We start from the raw sequence: 16,829 nt of genomic DNA on the forward strand, positions 1-16,829 counted from the left end.
AAAAATAAACTTATGTTCCACTTTTGTTCAATCATTTGACACCCGCTAGTACTTATGTTAAAGCAGCTGAGCTCTGTTTCACATCTACTACGCTTGAAGTACATTTTACATGACTACATCCACGTACTGCTCCTCACGAAGTGCATTCTTAGTCGCTTTATTGGTCTTCTGTTATGCTGCGAGAAACCCAGCGAGCACGCACCTCTGAGTACCCCAGCTGGTGGACGAGTGTGACAGTACTATGAACAGAGACGTCCAGTTGAGCAGCGAGTTGGTTGACTGTGATCCGTCGATCACCTCGAATGAGAGTGTCCGCACGTTGCAACAATGCAGCAGTCCTAGCTGTGTGCGGCCAGCCGGCACGCGGGAGTTCGGACAGGTTTGTGCGACTTTGTTGCAATGATGACAGACGCTTCGCCCAACAAGTCACTGTCCTTTTATTCACTACAATGTCTCCGTAGACATTCAGCAAGCGCCTATGAATATCTTCGATGCTCCAGTTTTCCACCAAAAGAAACTCAATGACAGCTCTCTGCCTGGAAAGCACCTCCGTTACAGAGGCCATTTTGAAGGCTACGTATAGTGCTGCCACATATCGGAACTTCATGAAACTATAGGCGCTGAAGCGGGAATGTTCCGCGATGCCCCACAACGAATTCCACATTTCTACAACCGAAATAGAATAGGCCTCGAAAAAAATGAATGCCCGTCGTAAACGTAGCGCTGAGCTTACTGCAAATCAGTTATTGAAACTTAAAAAAAACGCAGTATTTATAGGCTGTAACAAAAATGTACAGGACAAATTGCAGGACATTCCTCACACCCAGACAAAGAAATTATGTTATATGAACATGGTAAGGAAACGTTTTGTCTCCATGTTACAACTCATTTTCTCCAACTTATTAATCATGGGAAAGACGCACGAACGGCAAGCAGCAGCATACCAGTTGCAAACCTTTCCCACAGGAGACGTTCATTGTGCCCTGGGCATTAATACATGCATCAACTGTCAGTCGTAGTGAATCTCGGATGCGCTGACGTATCCCTGGAGTATTGCGTATGGTTTCACAGCATTCCATAATACGGGCACGGAGAGTCTGAACATCTTGTAGAACGTCTTGTATTGGGGTTCCATACACAAGAGCTTTCAAATAGCCCCATAAATAAAAGTCCAGTGGATTTAGGTCCGAGGAGCGTGGAGGCCAGGCAATTGGTCCTTTTCTATCTATCCACCCGTCACCGACTCTGTTATTTAGAAGCCGAATCATGGGGAACAGGCACTCTAGGTGACGTCTGGTTACGTTCAGCACATCCAGTGTTTTGTTTTACATTTCCCTGTTGCCATGCGACGTTCGCCGTTGCTTGTTTACAGATAACATCAGCTATTCTGGCGATCAGTACGACCGTTGTAAGCACACGGACTACTGTGTAGAGTTTATCACAGACTTGGCTCGTGCAATGGCAATTCTGCAGAGATGGCACATGCCCTTTTCATGTATGAATCTGCTGACAGCAATGGTACTCACGCTTAGTGTGTGTATCTGGAGAGATTTCCAGGACGAAGGTGCGCCAACAGGAAAACATTTGAAGCCAATGATGGTCGTCTTAGGGAACATGCTGCATTCAAACCACATATTCGCGAGCGGAGAAGGCCTAGAAGCACGAGGACACCTCAGTGGAAGGTGGCAATTCTTCTTGCAGTTGACGACGACCCTAGTGCCAGTACAAGACATGTAACTGCAACACTGAATGTTGACAACATGAATCTCTGGCGACTGTTACACGAGGAGCAGCTGTATCCCTACCAGACACAGTGCGTGCAGGCACTATCAGCAGCTGAGTTTCCTGCACGGGTATTCTTTTGCGGCCGCACGGGGTAGCCGCGAGGTCTCAGGCGCCTTGTCACGGTTCGCGCGGCTCTCCCCGTGGGAGGTTCGAGTCCTCTCTCGGGCATGGGTGTGTGTGTTGTCCTTAGCGTAAGTTAGATTAAGCAGTGTATAAGCCTAGGGACCGATGACCTCAGCAGTTTGGTCCCAAAGGATCTTACCACAAAAAAAAAAAAAAAAAAAAAAAAAACAAACAAACTTATGCGAATGGTTTATTCAACAAAGTGTCAACCCTTATTTTAGTGCAACGGTGCCTGTTCACACATGAAGCGTCGTTTCAACGAGATCATATTGTAAATTTTCACAATCAGCAAGTATGGGCAGACATCAATCCTCAAGCAACTGTTCAAGAAAGTCATCAACAAAGATTTTTTGTCAATGTTTGGGCCGTCATTATTGACGACTGTTTGGTCGGGCCTGACTTTCTTCCACCTGGGCTCAACGGACAAAGTCATCATAATTTCGTAGAGAATGTTCTATCTGTTCTGTTAGCAGATGTGACTTTAGCTGTTCGACAAAACATGTATGTCATGCTCAGTGGACCCCTCCTCATTTTAGTGTTAATGAGTTGGAGAAAATGAGTTGTAACATGAAATAAAGCCTCTCCAGACCCATGTTCATATAACATAATTTCTTCGTCTACGTCTGAGGAATGTGTCCTACAATTTTTGTTACAGGTTCTGCTTGCAAAATATTTTTGTTGGAGAACTAAGTTTTAAACAACTGTATTAAGATTAAATTGATTGTTTTAAATAAAAAAAAATGTAGAGACCATTCAATGCTTTTCAGATCTTTCAAATAGATACCGGCACTATAGTAAATCAGTTGCAGGAATGCTCGTCGTCTTGACCGGATTAAATTCCTTAAAGATCTTTTTGGCAGCCGTTTCAGGGGATATGTGCTCTGAAATTGGCGTACACCCTTACAAATTATGGCAATCGTTGACATGTGTTTGATATGTAAAGTAGATTCTAAAGAGTCTCAAAAGGCATGCCACAGTTGTTACACCATGCAGACTCCCATCCCTCTTCCTCCTCCAGCCCTATCTCAAATGACCTCGACTTTCGAGGAAGTATCATAGTCTAATCTTCCTCCAAACAATACCAAAAAACCTCCAAGCTCACCGCCCCTGCCACACAGATGAATCCCCGACAACAGTGTCACATAACCCTCACTCCAAGAGAGACTACTTACTTATTATACATAACGGCCTGTTAAATGGTATTTTACAATATGCCAAATTTTGTATCTATAATTATATTTCTACACCCATTTTCGGTAAAATAATAAAATCCCTACGCTATAAAATAAAGCAAAATACCATTATTACTATTTTCAATATTTAGAACCATTGTTCCTCAGTTGGTACTTCAGTTATTTAGAGTGTCCATAAAAGAATATGTCAGTTTCAATGGTAGATTATAATGGTTTAATTTAGTCTATTTACTACAAGTCATACATCAAATTGAAGGTAAACTAGCCTAGTTTTTCCTACAAATGTTCAATATGTACACCTTTAGTTATACGGCATAAGAGTACATCCAACATAAAATCCAATTCTTCCCACACTTTGCTTAATGAGTTTGGAGTAATGGAAGCAATGGCCTATTAATCTCTGTGCCCCATCCTGGCAAATCGTTAGGTACTGGCGGAACGTATACACGATCTTTTATAAAGCCCCAAAGGAAAAAAATCGTATGGCATGACATCAGGCGAACATGTGGGCAGCGGAAAAGAGTTCTGTCATATTGACCATTACGACCAATCCAACGGTCACGGACTTCGATGTTCAATCATTTCGTACAAAGAGATGCCAATGGGGAGGGGCTCCATCTTGTTGCCAAATAAGTTTTTCAGGTTCGCTTACTACTTGGACAAAAGAGTCATTTTTGCAACATATGCAGGTAATCCACAAATGTCACAGTAGCATCGGAGGAAAAAAAAAAGAATCTGTAAGTCAGGGACTTGTGTTCAACAGTATATTACGATGCCGATCCTGATTAATTAAATTTACGATTCCATTTTTCAACTATTTTTTTCGAAAACTGTAACTCTGACGTTCAGTAGGAGAGTCTAAAATAGGATCGATGTATTGTACGAGCATATTCATTTATAATTTCATTCGTTTTCATGTTTTATACAATATTTTGGGAACCTATTATTATCTCTGATTTTAAAGAAGTTAATTATCCAATAAATTCCGATTGTTTCCTTCGCCTGTAGCTGGCACAAATCTGGTGTTTTGCAATGTTTGACCGCAGATACACCGTTCCAAAATTGTGTTCAAAAGTATAATTACATAATTTTTACAAATTTTGTTTATATTCTGAATCACGTTTTCTCGGTAAGAGTTAATTCAAGCTTAGAAAATAAATATTTGTTTATTTTTAGTTTTGAAAAGACATAGACATTAACGCTGTAAAAATGTTCCGCTGGTGCTTTCCACGAAAGAGTTGTGCTACCTTTCTAGCCTATAGTGTTTCATGTAAGAAAGTCTAGGTTCAGCTTTCGAGGAGAACAATATTGCCGATGTTATGGAGTGGAGTTTTATTTTTGCCTGATTGCTGTGAAGTCAGTGTGAAAAATGAATGTCATTTTTATCTAATTCTACGACTGTTAATGAAACGTGGAAGCTGAAATGCATTGCATAACTCCCGTTTGGAATTCGTATTCATTTAACTGTGGTTCTCTTTTCAGCGAAGTTCATTAAGTTATGGCGGATTTGGAAATAAACCACAATGTATTCAAACTGTGAATTAATATATTCGCTTATATGTATAAACCCGTACTTCAAGACTCATCCCTTAAAGTGTATTAAGACGAAGAAATGAGCCGCAGATTCTTCGAAAAATCAAGATCAGTATCGAAATCGTTTTTGATTAGTGCAACAATCATTTTATAAACCGATATCTTACATAGGTGTTTCCCATCGCATTCTGTTTGACATTTACAAATCAGATAGTTCTGGCAAAGAAATGCATATACTTCACTTTACATTATTGTAATATATTTTTTGTGATTGGACTGAGGGAATGGTACTGTTAGACAGCAGATAAAATCTCTTTGATATCATACAGGTTCATGAGGAAGTGCTGACCTCCAGGTACGAATATTATGGGTATTTATATTCCCACTTAGATGAAAAGTTGCCTGATCACTGAACACCACACGATCAAGAAAGCAATCTCCTCACTGCAACACTCCACTTGCGAAGTTATACCATAGTCATCTGTCTTTATAGCATGTATCAACTGTAACCAGTATGGACACGTATGTAAACGTTTTCATAAAAGCTTCCACACTGTCGTCTTTGGCAACTGAAGTTCAAGACTTATTTCCAAACAGACTTCTTAGGACTATTATGTTAATATGTTTTGACGCAGTCAACATCCACTTCAGACACTTTTGGTTGTCCCATGTTTTTCCCTTTACACGCGCATTTGGTCGTTTCGAATTGATTGTGCCATCGGCAGATGTTTTTACCACATGAGGGATCACTATTAAACTTCAAACAAAACGCACGTTGACCTGAAATAACAGATTCGCTTTTAGTAAGATGCAGGCCACAAAACACTTTACACTCAGGAATCGCCATTTTGCATATGTTGCGCTGCAAGTGCGAAAACAACATAGCAGTTCTCGTACATGCACTTATCTAAAATTGTTTTAGATTTTTCTGTAATTGTGGCCTTGACCCAACACTCTACCACGCTTACATTTAGTAGTATTAAAATTTGTAACTGGGGCATTCTTTTACGGACCATTTGTATCTATGACGCAGATAAGAAAAATCCTTCTTTTACAACTCAATGTTTTATTTTTACACAATCAAACAATTTTCGCCTATTCATGCATGGCTTCATCAATGATCTATAATATAAAGAAAAGTATTTAACTATATAAATCTCTAGTAATTTTGGCAGATCATTTATATTATCTACCTGTTTACAAATATATGGTTGTGTTTCATCATTTACAATCATTTTTCTGTCCTTTTCGTGTAACCATGTGTTCTTCTGTAGCTACTAAATGGATACAGTACTAGTTTCCAATTAATAGGTCACATGTATACGTCTCACTTCTTGTAATCTATCCAAGAACATGTGCAGCCTGCTACAATATAGATTACATGTGGTGTAAAGTATAAATGTAACATATAAGATGAACATCAACAAAAGCAAAACGAGGATAATAGACTGTAGTCGAATTAAGTTGGGTGATGCTGAGGGAATTAGATTAGGAAATGAGACACTTAATGTAGTAAAGGAGTTTTGCTATTTGGGGAGCAAAATAACTGACGATGGTCGAAGTGGAGAGGATATAAAATGTAGACTGGCAATGGCAAGGAAAGCGTTTCTGAAGAAGAGAAATTTGTTAACATCGAATATAGATTTAAGTATCAGGAAGTCATTTCTGAAAGTATTTGTATGGAGTGTAGCCATGCATGGAAGTGAAACATGGACGACAAATTTTTTGTACAAGAAGAGAATAGAAGCTTTCGAAATGTGGTGCTACAGAAGAATGCTGAAGATTAGATGGGTAGATCACAAAACTAATGAGGAGGTATGGAATAGAATTGGGGAGAAGAGATGTTTGTGGCACAACTTGACTAGAAGAAGGGATCGGTTGGTAGGGCATGTTCTGAGGCATCAACAGATCACCAATTTAGTGTTGGAGGGCAGCGTGGAAGGTAAAAATCGTAGAGGGAGACCAAGAGATGAATACACTAAGCAGATTCAAAAGGATGTCGGCTGCAGTAGATATTGGGAGATAAAGAAGCTTGCACAGGATAGAGTAGAATGGAGAGCTGCATCAAACCAGTCTCAGGACTGAAGACCACAACAACAACAACAACTGGGTACTTGTACTGTGTCCATATAGTACACGAAAGAATCCTAGGATAAATAAAAAGACAGAAAAATAAATGTAAGTGCAAAATCGTAACCACATATTTGTAGATAGATAATTTAAATGAACTGACAAGATTCACTACTGATCTCCTAACAAAACAAGTATACTTAAATAATTTTCATTATATTATAGATCACTGATGATGCCTAGCATTAATAGGTGGAACAGCTTTCGTAATATATACAAGTAAAAGATTCAGTCGCAATAAACGGAATTTTTAAAACTACAGGAAAAATGCTATAACGATTACCGCTTCTACTGCTAATAGTATGCTACTGTGTCTACATATTCCTAAGTCTACGATATTATTATTACTTCTACTAACTTAAAAATACTCACTTCGCTTGATCTTTATTTTAATTTGTTTTCTGAGAACATTCTAGATCACTCGATAACATTCGACAACATCTTAAAAATGAACGTTCAAAGAATCATAAAAATGTTAGTATTTCAAGGTCAAAAATTTAACTTTGTATCACTTTCACTTTTGTTTGATCCGCTCTAATCGAGTTCTAAAAGTATACTGACACATGTGTCTCTGCATCGCCTATATCTATCTTTCTGAGCTGGAATGTATACCCACCATAACAGGAACATTCGAGAACATTCTCAAACATTGTGAAAAATTTTAGAACATTCTAAAACAGTCCCAAAACTTCTGAAAGATACAATAATATTCTTGAACATTCTACAACTATTCGTCACGAGAGAACCAGCAACTGGATTTATATTTAAAATAATTCTCATCTATTCCTCAGTCTCAGTTGTATATTTTCAATTACGTGAGATTTAATTAAAAATGTGCAACTGAGGCTGAAGAATAAATGAGAACTGTTTTGAATTCTCGAACATTCTAGGAGGAAGAACTTTGCCCAGTGTCGGTCACTTCAGCACTCGATACCCAGAAGCTCCATTCTCCTCCATAACAAGTCCACTGGTAAGATGCCCTTTTTAGACATCCTTATCTTCTAATCCAATTATCTGCAGTTCCCAACCGAAACCTTTTTCATGGATGGTGAGTGAACAGCTAAGCAACATTCACGAACAAACTACGTTTACATTTCTTGTATACCAGCTTAGCGCCCGCTGCATCGTTCGCGTCTCCGCAGTAATTACAGCAAAAATTAATGTATTAAAGAACTCCTTCTTTTTCTATGCAATTTTGACAACGCCGGTTTGTCGTGGTGACTGTTAAATAGCAGCTTCCTTTGATTAGTTCACAAATTGCAACGCCTTCTGAACTTTTCAGACTAATTAAGGCAAGAAATCATGATCTTCTCGGAATGTACAACTGACCAAACCGCTATTCTGGTTATTGGAATCGGAGGTGTTTTTTTCCGTTTAGGTTTAAGAATGTTGTAATATAACGATTTATCTTCAAAAAAATTTGCATCGTCTATTTCAGCCCCTTAGGGGGTGATGGTTGGTGGTTGGGTGGTTTGTGGAGGTTAAAGGGACCAGACTACAAAGGCCATCGGTGAATTTACGAAAGTGTTGAAAGATGTATTTTTATATTTCGGACCGAAAACCTATTAACAATTTTGCTTATTAAATTGCAGTCATGGATTCATATTTGTAATGTCATTACAAGACTTATCTCACGCTGCGACCCAGAAGAACTTAAAAGAATAAGTAGATAATTTCAAAGAAGCATGAAAGTTTGAACGTCCATGTACAAATGTAAACTGATGATGAAATGTATTCGTTTGATGACGTAAATTCTTTTCTTACTTAAATGTGCTTTTCCTCATTCTCCTATGTGAAAAATGCCTCATTATTTTAGAAAGATCAATATTTCGTGTTCTTTCATTTTCTACGTAACTAAAATACATCCGCATCTTCACCTGTACTCTGTGAATCACCGTAAACTATGTGATAGAGGCCATTATTTACTGAACCGCACATGCAAGTGTGTTCCTCTTGCATTCGCGGTTGGAGCGTGGGAAGAATGGACACTTCTGCTCCTCTGTGCCAGCTGTTATTTCCGTAATTTTATCTGCGCAGTCTCAACGGGATAGGCACGCAGGGGGCTGAAATATGAGGTTTGGTGTGTTGCAGGTTCTTGAGAGAAGTGCGGCGCATTTATCGGGGTTCTGAAAGCTGAGATTTGTCAACATTTCTGTTACACTCTCTCGCCAGTCAACTAACTTGTGACCATTCGTCCCACGCTTCTCGTACTGATACTGTTTCCAAACCGGATAACCATTACTGATTCACTGCAGTATGTAAATATTCTTAAAAAAGTTTATCTTTGAAAAAGAGCGTTCAGACTTTGTAACAGTCGTGGGTATGTTAGATACATCAGGACATCTTTAAAAGAGAAATGTCACCGAGAGACCTAAGTTCTCATTTTTAATGTATTCGTCACAGGCGATAAGAAAAAGATTCTACTGTTACTTATGCGTCTGTAATGTATTTCATTCCTTAAAACCAGTCATTTAGTTGCGAACCGCAGTGTGAACCGCGCCTTACAGTAAACATATCACAACGCGACGTTGCCCTCAACAATACAAGGGCCTCTGCAGCGGCGCATGCCGCTGCGAGCAACATGAATGTATCCGTCCCTCGTCGCCAAACCCTCTAAATGCAGAAAGATTACAGCGCACCGATAGCAATCAGAAAGTACGCTATTAACAAACGTGTGAGTTCCGCCAATCCGTGGACCCAAAACACACGGGAGTAATCTATTGCACCTTTATGCGGACGCATGAAATTAACTCTCAGAGACGTGTATATTTATTGAAAATGGAAGCCTTCGACACAGGAGTTATGTTCAGAGTAATGTTAACTGTGCAAACCAGTCACCTAGACTGTTTACCAAGGTTTGTCTGTGGCAGTTTGTGTTGGGGGAGTATGAATTTTATAAATGTTATAGTCACAGTAAAAATGGAATAGTGTCAATTGTGCATTGTCAAACACAGCTTTTGTGCCAATGGATCTCTGTATTCGCTCATACAGACATTGCTAGAAATGTTGCATGTGTCGCCGTGGTGTCTAGAAAGAGTTTTTACCACGCACATAAAAAATAATACAGTCTTATAAAATTTCTAACGATTATAAACGAATTTCAAACATTAAGATTTATTTTTGTCAGAGGACTAATTTGCTCTTCCAATCAAATTGATGTTATAAAAGGAATCAAATGAGACTGGAAATTGTTGTTTCTGGTTATGTGTAACTAGCCGTAAATAAGGATAGTCAGCTTTCATCTTTGTGCCACTGCAGTTTGCATCTGAAATCCCAGTAAAACGCGTCCACGTATTCTAGACTTCTCGCCTCCCTAGTACTGAATCGGTAGAGAACGCTGAAATTCGAGCTGCTAATATGTTGGCTCTTTCCGCTGCCTACTAGAATCACCTGATAGTGTGTGCAATAGGCATTACACTACAGTGGTCATTGTTTAATACAACGTTTCATTGAGCAGTGACTGACAGGAGTAGCTGTTTTGATGGTAGCCGGAAGACGATGTATGACTTTGGACTGAATTCACTTGTTTCTAGTCTCTCACGATCTTATCTTTCAATATCGACTATTAAGTATCTTCTTTGAACGTGTTGATAAATTTAAACCATTTCATATTCAGCTACGTATAACTTATTTGTGATCTTTAACTCCGCGTGTTATGTCTGTTTTCGTTTCGCAAGTTACGTTTGCTTTTGCTTATGAGTGCACAGACGCACTGAATAAGCCGTTCTCTGCTATCTAAAGTTGACTAAATTATTCGCATATCTTTACGTCAGAATGATTTCCCAGAATGAACATTGATATTATTTCAATATAGGGAAAGACTTCTCTTGATTGTTCGAATTTACTAATTTTTCCATTTTAATTTTTAATTATTTTCTTCGTGTTCTTCTTTTGACAGTGAACATGACAATGTGTCATGATGTTTGAATTCGGCCGGCCGGAGTGGCCGAGTTCGGGACGGCTCTTCTTCCACGTAATTTACCCTGGAAGGAACACACATCAAGGATTTACTGAATGATTAATTTGGGTCTGGGAAATGATGATGAGGAACCGGCTGCAGAAGAAGAAAATGTGCATGCTGAACTGCCACCAGTTGAAGGTGACAGCGAAGGTGCTAAATTGTGCTACTGCTAAAGACTCATTCTTTGAATGCTGTAATTTATGACTGCAATTATCTGTCACCTTATTTATGTCCTTAGGTTAGTTAGGTTTAAGTAGTTCTAAGTTCTAGAGGACTGATAACCTCAGAAATTAAGTCCCATAGTGCTCAGAGCCATTTGAATCATATTTTGTTTGAATTCGAATTAATGAGTGGCCCGTTACGAATTTTAATTTTGTGTTCAAGTTTTGTAAGGCGTCTACCTGAAGGGATGCCCGGACCTAAAAGATGTTCCATACTGAGTCAGTGGCCCAACAATAGTCACGTCCGCAGAGGAAATTCCCATTCCACTGCATTCCTCTGCAGTGCCTTCTCTGCTGACGCATTATTTTGTTCCTTTCCTGCTTATTCCGTGTAAATTTGCTGTGTAAGGACAGTACCCTCTTAAGGGCTTATAGTATCATAAGACGAATCTTTGTTTTTGATTGACTTTGGAGGGGTTTGGGATATAACCTACAAAATTTGGGTGCAGCCTAGTGATTATTAGGGTTGTAACCACATTCTACCAAGTCGAGTGCCACCACACCAGTTGACGATTATCAGTTACGGAGGTGGATGTAATTTTATATTCAGTGATGTGATAAAATTCAACTTTTTAGTTTCGTTGCTGCAACAAATAGCAAATCGAGAAGTGATGGGTACCGGTACCTTGTATCTGGTATTTCGGAGAGAGTCATGTTGACGAGCACAGCGAAACCGTAGGATGCGAAGGGCTTGTAGTCGAGCGCTCGGTAGAGGAGGTAGCAGCGGAGCTGGCCCTCGCTGGTCATCTCTGGGCACTCGAGGTCGGCGTCTTCGAGGTACTCGTAGGGGCAGCTGCTGCCGCCGCCTATGAGAGCAGCGTGGGCAGTGCCGTCCACCTCCGGCGTCGCCTCCGCGGCCCCCAGCAGCAGCAACAGCACTGCCGCTGCCACGCATCTGTAGGCACTATGGATCAGGATGCAAGTCTACTAAGCTGGTTTCCACAAATCACGGAAAACCAAGAAATCAATAACTCAGGAAAACAAAGCAACAGACCAGAGAACGCTGTGCAGTGTTGCGCCAACCTAGTGAGTCAGTGGTGGCGCATGGATTTCTTGATCCATGAAGTTCCAGGGATACAACTGTAACCATATCGTCCTTTTTGCTGATATTTCGATTGCAAAACGTTGAATCATCTTCTGAGTCAGCCGTAAGACCGACTTCACAGGCGTCCACCTAACTCACAGACTCGGAAAGTATACCAAAACACGTGCTGCTAAGACATGCATTTCCTGTACACCCTCTACAGCATCAACAGATACCCTGATGATGATCGAATCCCAAAAAGGATGAGATTGATGCCAGCATTTCACCACTGCCATAGTCGTTACAGTGGTCCATCTGAATGCAGTGTACTGCGACAGTTGCTTGGTTGGACAGTAAAAGTCATGTACAGCGTCAATGTTCCAAGCAACATTCTTGAACGGTTTATGAGGTTTGTCCAACGTAGGAAAGTCCAAATTTAAACGAGATTTTACATACGCCACCTACGACAACTGCTCCTTTGTCGATGAAGACGAACTGGTACTTTGTAAGGCAGTTATGTATAAAATTCCACGTGAATGTGGACTTTCCTACATCGAAAAAATGGCACGTATCATTCAAGAACTATACATGGAACATTAATGCTTCAACCGCCTGCTACACGCCAGCAAGCCAGTGGTAGAAGAACATTGCACTGAGATGGGCCACTCCATGGATTACGGCACTGTCCAAATACTGGCATCCAGTTCATCGTTCTTGGATTCAGTCATCAAGTTCTATATTGAAATCTGCCTGAGAAAGGTCTTATTCAGCTGCGATATCCACTTCGGTTTGGATAAAGTATGGAATCCAGCAATTACAATTATCAACTCATAGACAACGATACATGGCCCCTTTATAGTCTGATGCATAAGACCGGAGTTCATCACCAGGTATGTCCATCGTAGAGGGCACATATCTCTACAGCCCAACTGGTAAGTCTTCAACAGCTACTGTCTGTGGCCGCATTCACATTGGTGCCTTACACAAATATAGAAGGCACGTGAAAGAGCTGTACCAATCAGACGTTTTGGATCCAAAATATAGCAACAAAAGAAGAATTAGTTACAGCTACAATCCCTGAATTTCATGGACCAGAAGTGTCCAATATAATCCCATCATCTCTACATGGAAGACCACTACATGTCTGTGATGAATGAAGAAATACGATATGCGAGCGGAAGAAGACATTTACGATAGCTATCTTGATCGAATAACGTGGAGGAATCGTTTAGTGGACGAATTGCGATGGTCGGCCGTTGGCAGGTTGGAGTGGTCAGAGTCGGTGAGAGATGGTCAATTGGTTCGTAGACTGTAGTAGCCATTTCTAACTTTGGTTTTGACAATCAAGAAGCGTAGCTGAGAGCTATGGTACATGCTGACAGCTGGTAATTCCTGTCATGCATTTGAAGAATTAGGACAGGGAGTGTAATTTAAATACAGACTGGACATGTTGCGGCCTTCGAATGGCCATTTAATCAAATCTTTATTTTTTATTTATTTATTTATTTGGAAATTGGTGGTAACGTGTTATGGGACCAAACTGCTGAGGTCATCGGTCTCTAAGCTTACGCACTACTTCATCTAACTTAACTAACTCACGCTAAGGGCAACACACACACCCATGTGGAGGGAGGACTCGTACCTCCGACGGGGGTAGCCGCGCGGACCGTGACAAGGCGCCTGAGACCGGGCTCTACCCCGCGCAGCTTTTCACCATGTCCTGTGCGCTTAAGGCTATACGATGGATAGTGGTATGAAAACTAACTTACCAGGCAGATGTCTCTTGCTCACTACTCATCACAGGAAATAAAGATCACGGAGGATAATCCAATAAGTACACTGAGTCGCCTATCAATGAAGGACCATTTCCTTTATGAATGAATCTTTTTCTAGCGTACAAAGTGACAGCGGTGGATTTTGATTTTGTGAGAAGCCGAAACCTGATCTTATCCACGAAATACCTGTAAGGACATAGTTCCGGAAGAGACTTTGTGTCTGTATGTGGTATATTTTTAGGAGGACGGATAGACCCCATGTCGATGTATGCAGAACTGTGACTGCTCAAGTCTACAGAGACGACGTCCTTGATGTTTATGCATTCTCTTGTACCGACGCATAAGGCCATGGTTTCATTTCACGAGATGACGACGCTCGATTACAGAAGGATCATCCCATGAACGAATATCTTCAACAGAAAGCAATTTCACAACGGAATGACCAGCAAGATATCCCAAACTTACTGCAACGTTTGGCATACTGCTGACAAAAACGGAAGATTACGACTTAAAGTAGTTCTATCGACGTCGAGGTCAGTTTGGATGGAGAACAGGTTCCGGCAGAAATAAGTTAGCGCGGAAATGTAAAACAGAAACATTGGAGGGTGAGGGAAGGCATTTTGATTGTGGAAATTACGATCGATCACGTCTACCAGCTAAAGGGTGGATCTCCACATTGTGCACAAAGCACGCCATAACCCCTTCACATCTGCTCCTCCAGTCCGAGGGCAAGTGATTAACTCCCTACGACACTCAGTGTCGTCCCGCACAGTTTATCGGACACTAGCAGCAGCTGGGCTAGGGAATTACCGTTCCATATGTAGGCCGCCTTTAACACCATAACACAAACGGCTGCTTTTGAATTGGTGCCATGTCAGGCTGTTACGTTAAATTATACTGTTCTCTTCTCGTGGCTGCGGTTTCGCCGTTGTTTTGGGGGATTGCTGAAATGAGTACCCGATCTTCCCCCTGTCGCTTACTTGTATAGCCGTTAATAAACTACAAAAGGGACAGTTCCAACACCTAGTATAGTAAATACGAAGACACATTGTACTTGCCCTACACGCGTCCCCAATTCCCACAAGAACAATCCCTTCGCTTATGACATCCTACTTCGAACAGTGCGTTTGCATCTGACCATTCAAGGCTTGATGAGACTTCATTCAGCTTTAGACTGTAGGGTGACTGCAGTAGAGTATGGAGAAGACAATGATTCTATACTGTAAGTGCATTCACTTATACTTCGTCTGCGGGCACAAAAACAGACAAAATTCTAATTTCTGCCCTCCACAAGAGGAAAAAATAGGAAAATAACAAGGTTGGAAAAGTGTTTGGATATTCTTAAACTACATGGTTCTTAAGCTGTATGAGGTGCAACCGTGCGCGAGATCCAGACAAAAAGGTTTGAGTTCTGTAGTGCAGTTGCCATCTCTGCGCAATAAGTGCCAAGCCAGGGAGACGAAGGTTATTTTGGCTGAGTCCTACGCTGTTAAGAGTTTGTTCCTGCGACCAGTCTGATGGTTGTTTGCGAAACTTTCCTACAACCATGTTTATGTTAATAATATAAAAAGGTGAAATTTAAGTTCAAAAAATATTGACTAGATAACTACAAACGTTTAAGATAAAATGAACTTTGTGTATTTCGTGTCAAGTTTACTTATTAGGGCACAACACCTTCTCAGACTCAGCTAATGAGTTGTATCAAAAATGGAACTTTTCCAATCTTGACCCCACTTGTATAAATTTCTGCGGCCATCCATGCCTGTGTGTCCAAGTTCTAGATAGATTATGCAGTGACAGTGATCATATGAGATAGTATTGTAATGTCTCCGTCTGTCGGTAGAGATGCATGGATCTAAAATGTAAGCCACTGTGAAGCTATTATGAAGTAGCGTAAGCATGATAGATTTCCTTGGCATGAGGTACCGACATTCACTTGGCAATACGTACTGGTCTGGTTAAAAAATGGTTCAAATGGCTCTGAGGACTATGGGACTTAACATCTGAGGTCACCAGTCTCCTAGAACTTAGAACTACTTAAACCTAACTAACCTAAGGACATCACACACATCCATGCCCGAGGCAGGATTCGAACCTGCGACCGTAGCGGTCGCGCGGTTCCAGACTGTAGCGCCTAGAACCGCTCGGCCACCGCGGCCAGCCATACTGGTCTGGTAAAACTTGTTTCGTGCACACCACACTACCTGTTTGACGTAGAAACTTGTTACCATGAATCAAATTTGCACTCTAAAGTGAATTCTAAGTCGGACGTACTAGAGGGAATGTTACCCAGTGTAACGAAAATCTTATGAAAATAGTGCACCAAGTGAGTCCGTTTCTTACAGAAGGCGGCAACAATTTTTCTCTTCGAACGGAGAACGTAACCAACAAATGGGGATGCTGATCCCCCTCATCTTTGGACAACACTTTCATTTATGTACATTATTATTTCACTTTCTATGCATATCTGATGAATGTAATTACGATAACTTTTTAAACGTGAGGATGCAGGCGCACCACGGGCACCTCTTTAATTCCTTTCTCCCTAAGGTAAGAATCATCCGAATGGAATGGTCTGCACTGTCCGCTGACACGATTCCGCCTGAGCATGCTTGGAACCAGTTGAAACTTGCCATGCGCCACTGCAGGAACCATCCTTATACACTGTTGATACTATGACCTCAAGAGCGCTATAACTGAGTAGTAGATCAGACATGAACAGTGACGTCTCGACCAAACAGTGGACAGCAAGCCAAGGAGGCTCCAAGCACGCCACAACCCACGGAATAGAGCAACATGGTGCTGTATTATACTCAGCAGTTACTTCTGTACTTTCGTACGGTTTACTTTTTCAATTGTTCGCACTCGTGAATCTTGGCCCACGTAAGTTCGCAGATGGTGCAAAACCTTTTTTAGCCGATCTTCTAGCGAATTAGAAAGCTATGTAACACGTACGAAAAGAATTTTCTTCGCAATAGCAAAATCCACAGAATCTCATTTTAGATGTGATACATCCTCTCAGAGCCTCTTCCTTGCTCCGCAGACGCTGGTGAAAGCTGCCTGTTTGGTCGAATCCGTCTGCTC

The 16,829-nt window shown here is 40.9% G+C and overlaps 1 protein-coding gene across 2 annotated transcripts in view; it reads right to left on the minus strand.

Annotated features, from left to right (window-relative positions):
- Positions 1-16,829, minus strand: part of LOC126162259 (toll-like receptor 2 type-2) — a 209,952-nt gene that overhangs the window by 99,663 nt on the left and 93,460 nt on the right. Inside the window, exon 2 of one of the 2 annotated variants that reach the window (XM_049918650.1) lies at positions 11,572-11,850. The exons of the other annotated variant lie outside the window; for it this stretch is intronic. Coding sequence (XP_049774607.1) covers positions 11,572-11,850 — 279 coding nt within the window. The remainder of the gene's footprint in view (positions 1-11,571; positions 11,851-16,829) is intronic. 2 annotated transcript variants of the gene reach the window in all.

This window comes from Schistocerca cancellata, chromosome 2 (assembly GCF_023864275.1).
Source record: "Schistocerca cancellata isolate TAMUIC-IGC-003103 chromosome 2, iqSchCanc2.1, whole genome shotgun sequence".
Taxonomy (NCBI): Eukaryota; Metazoa; Arthropoda; class Insecta; order Orthoptera; family Acrididae; genus Schistocerca; species Schistocerca cancellata.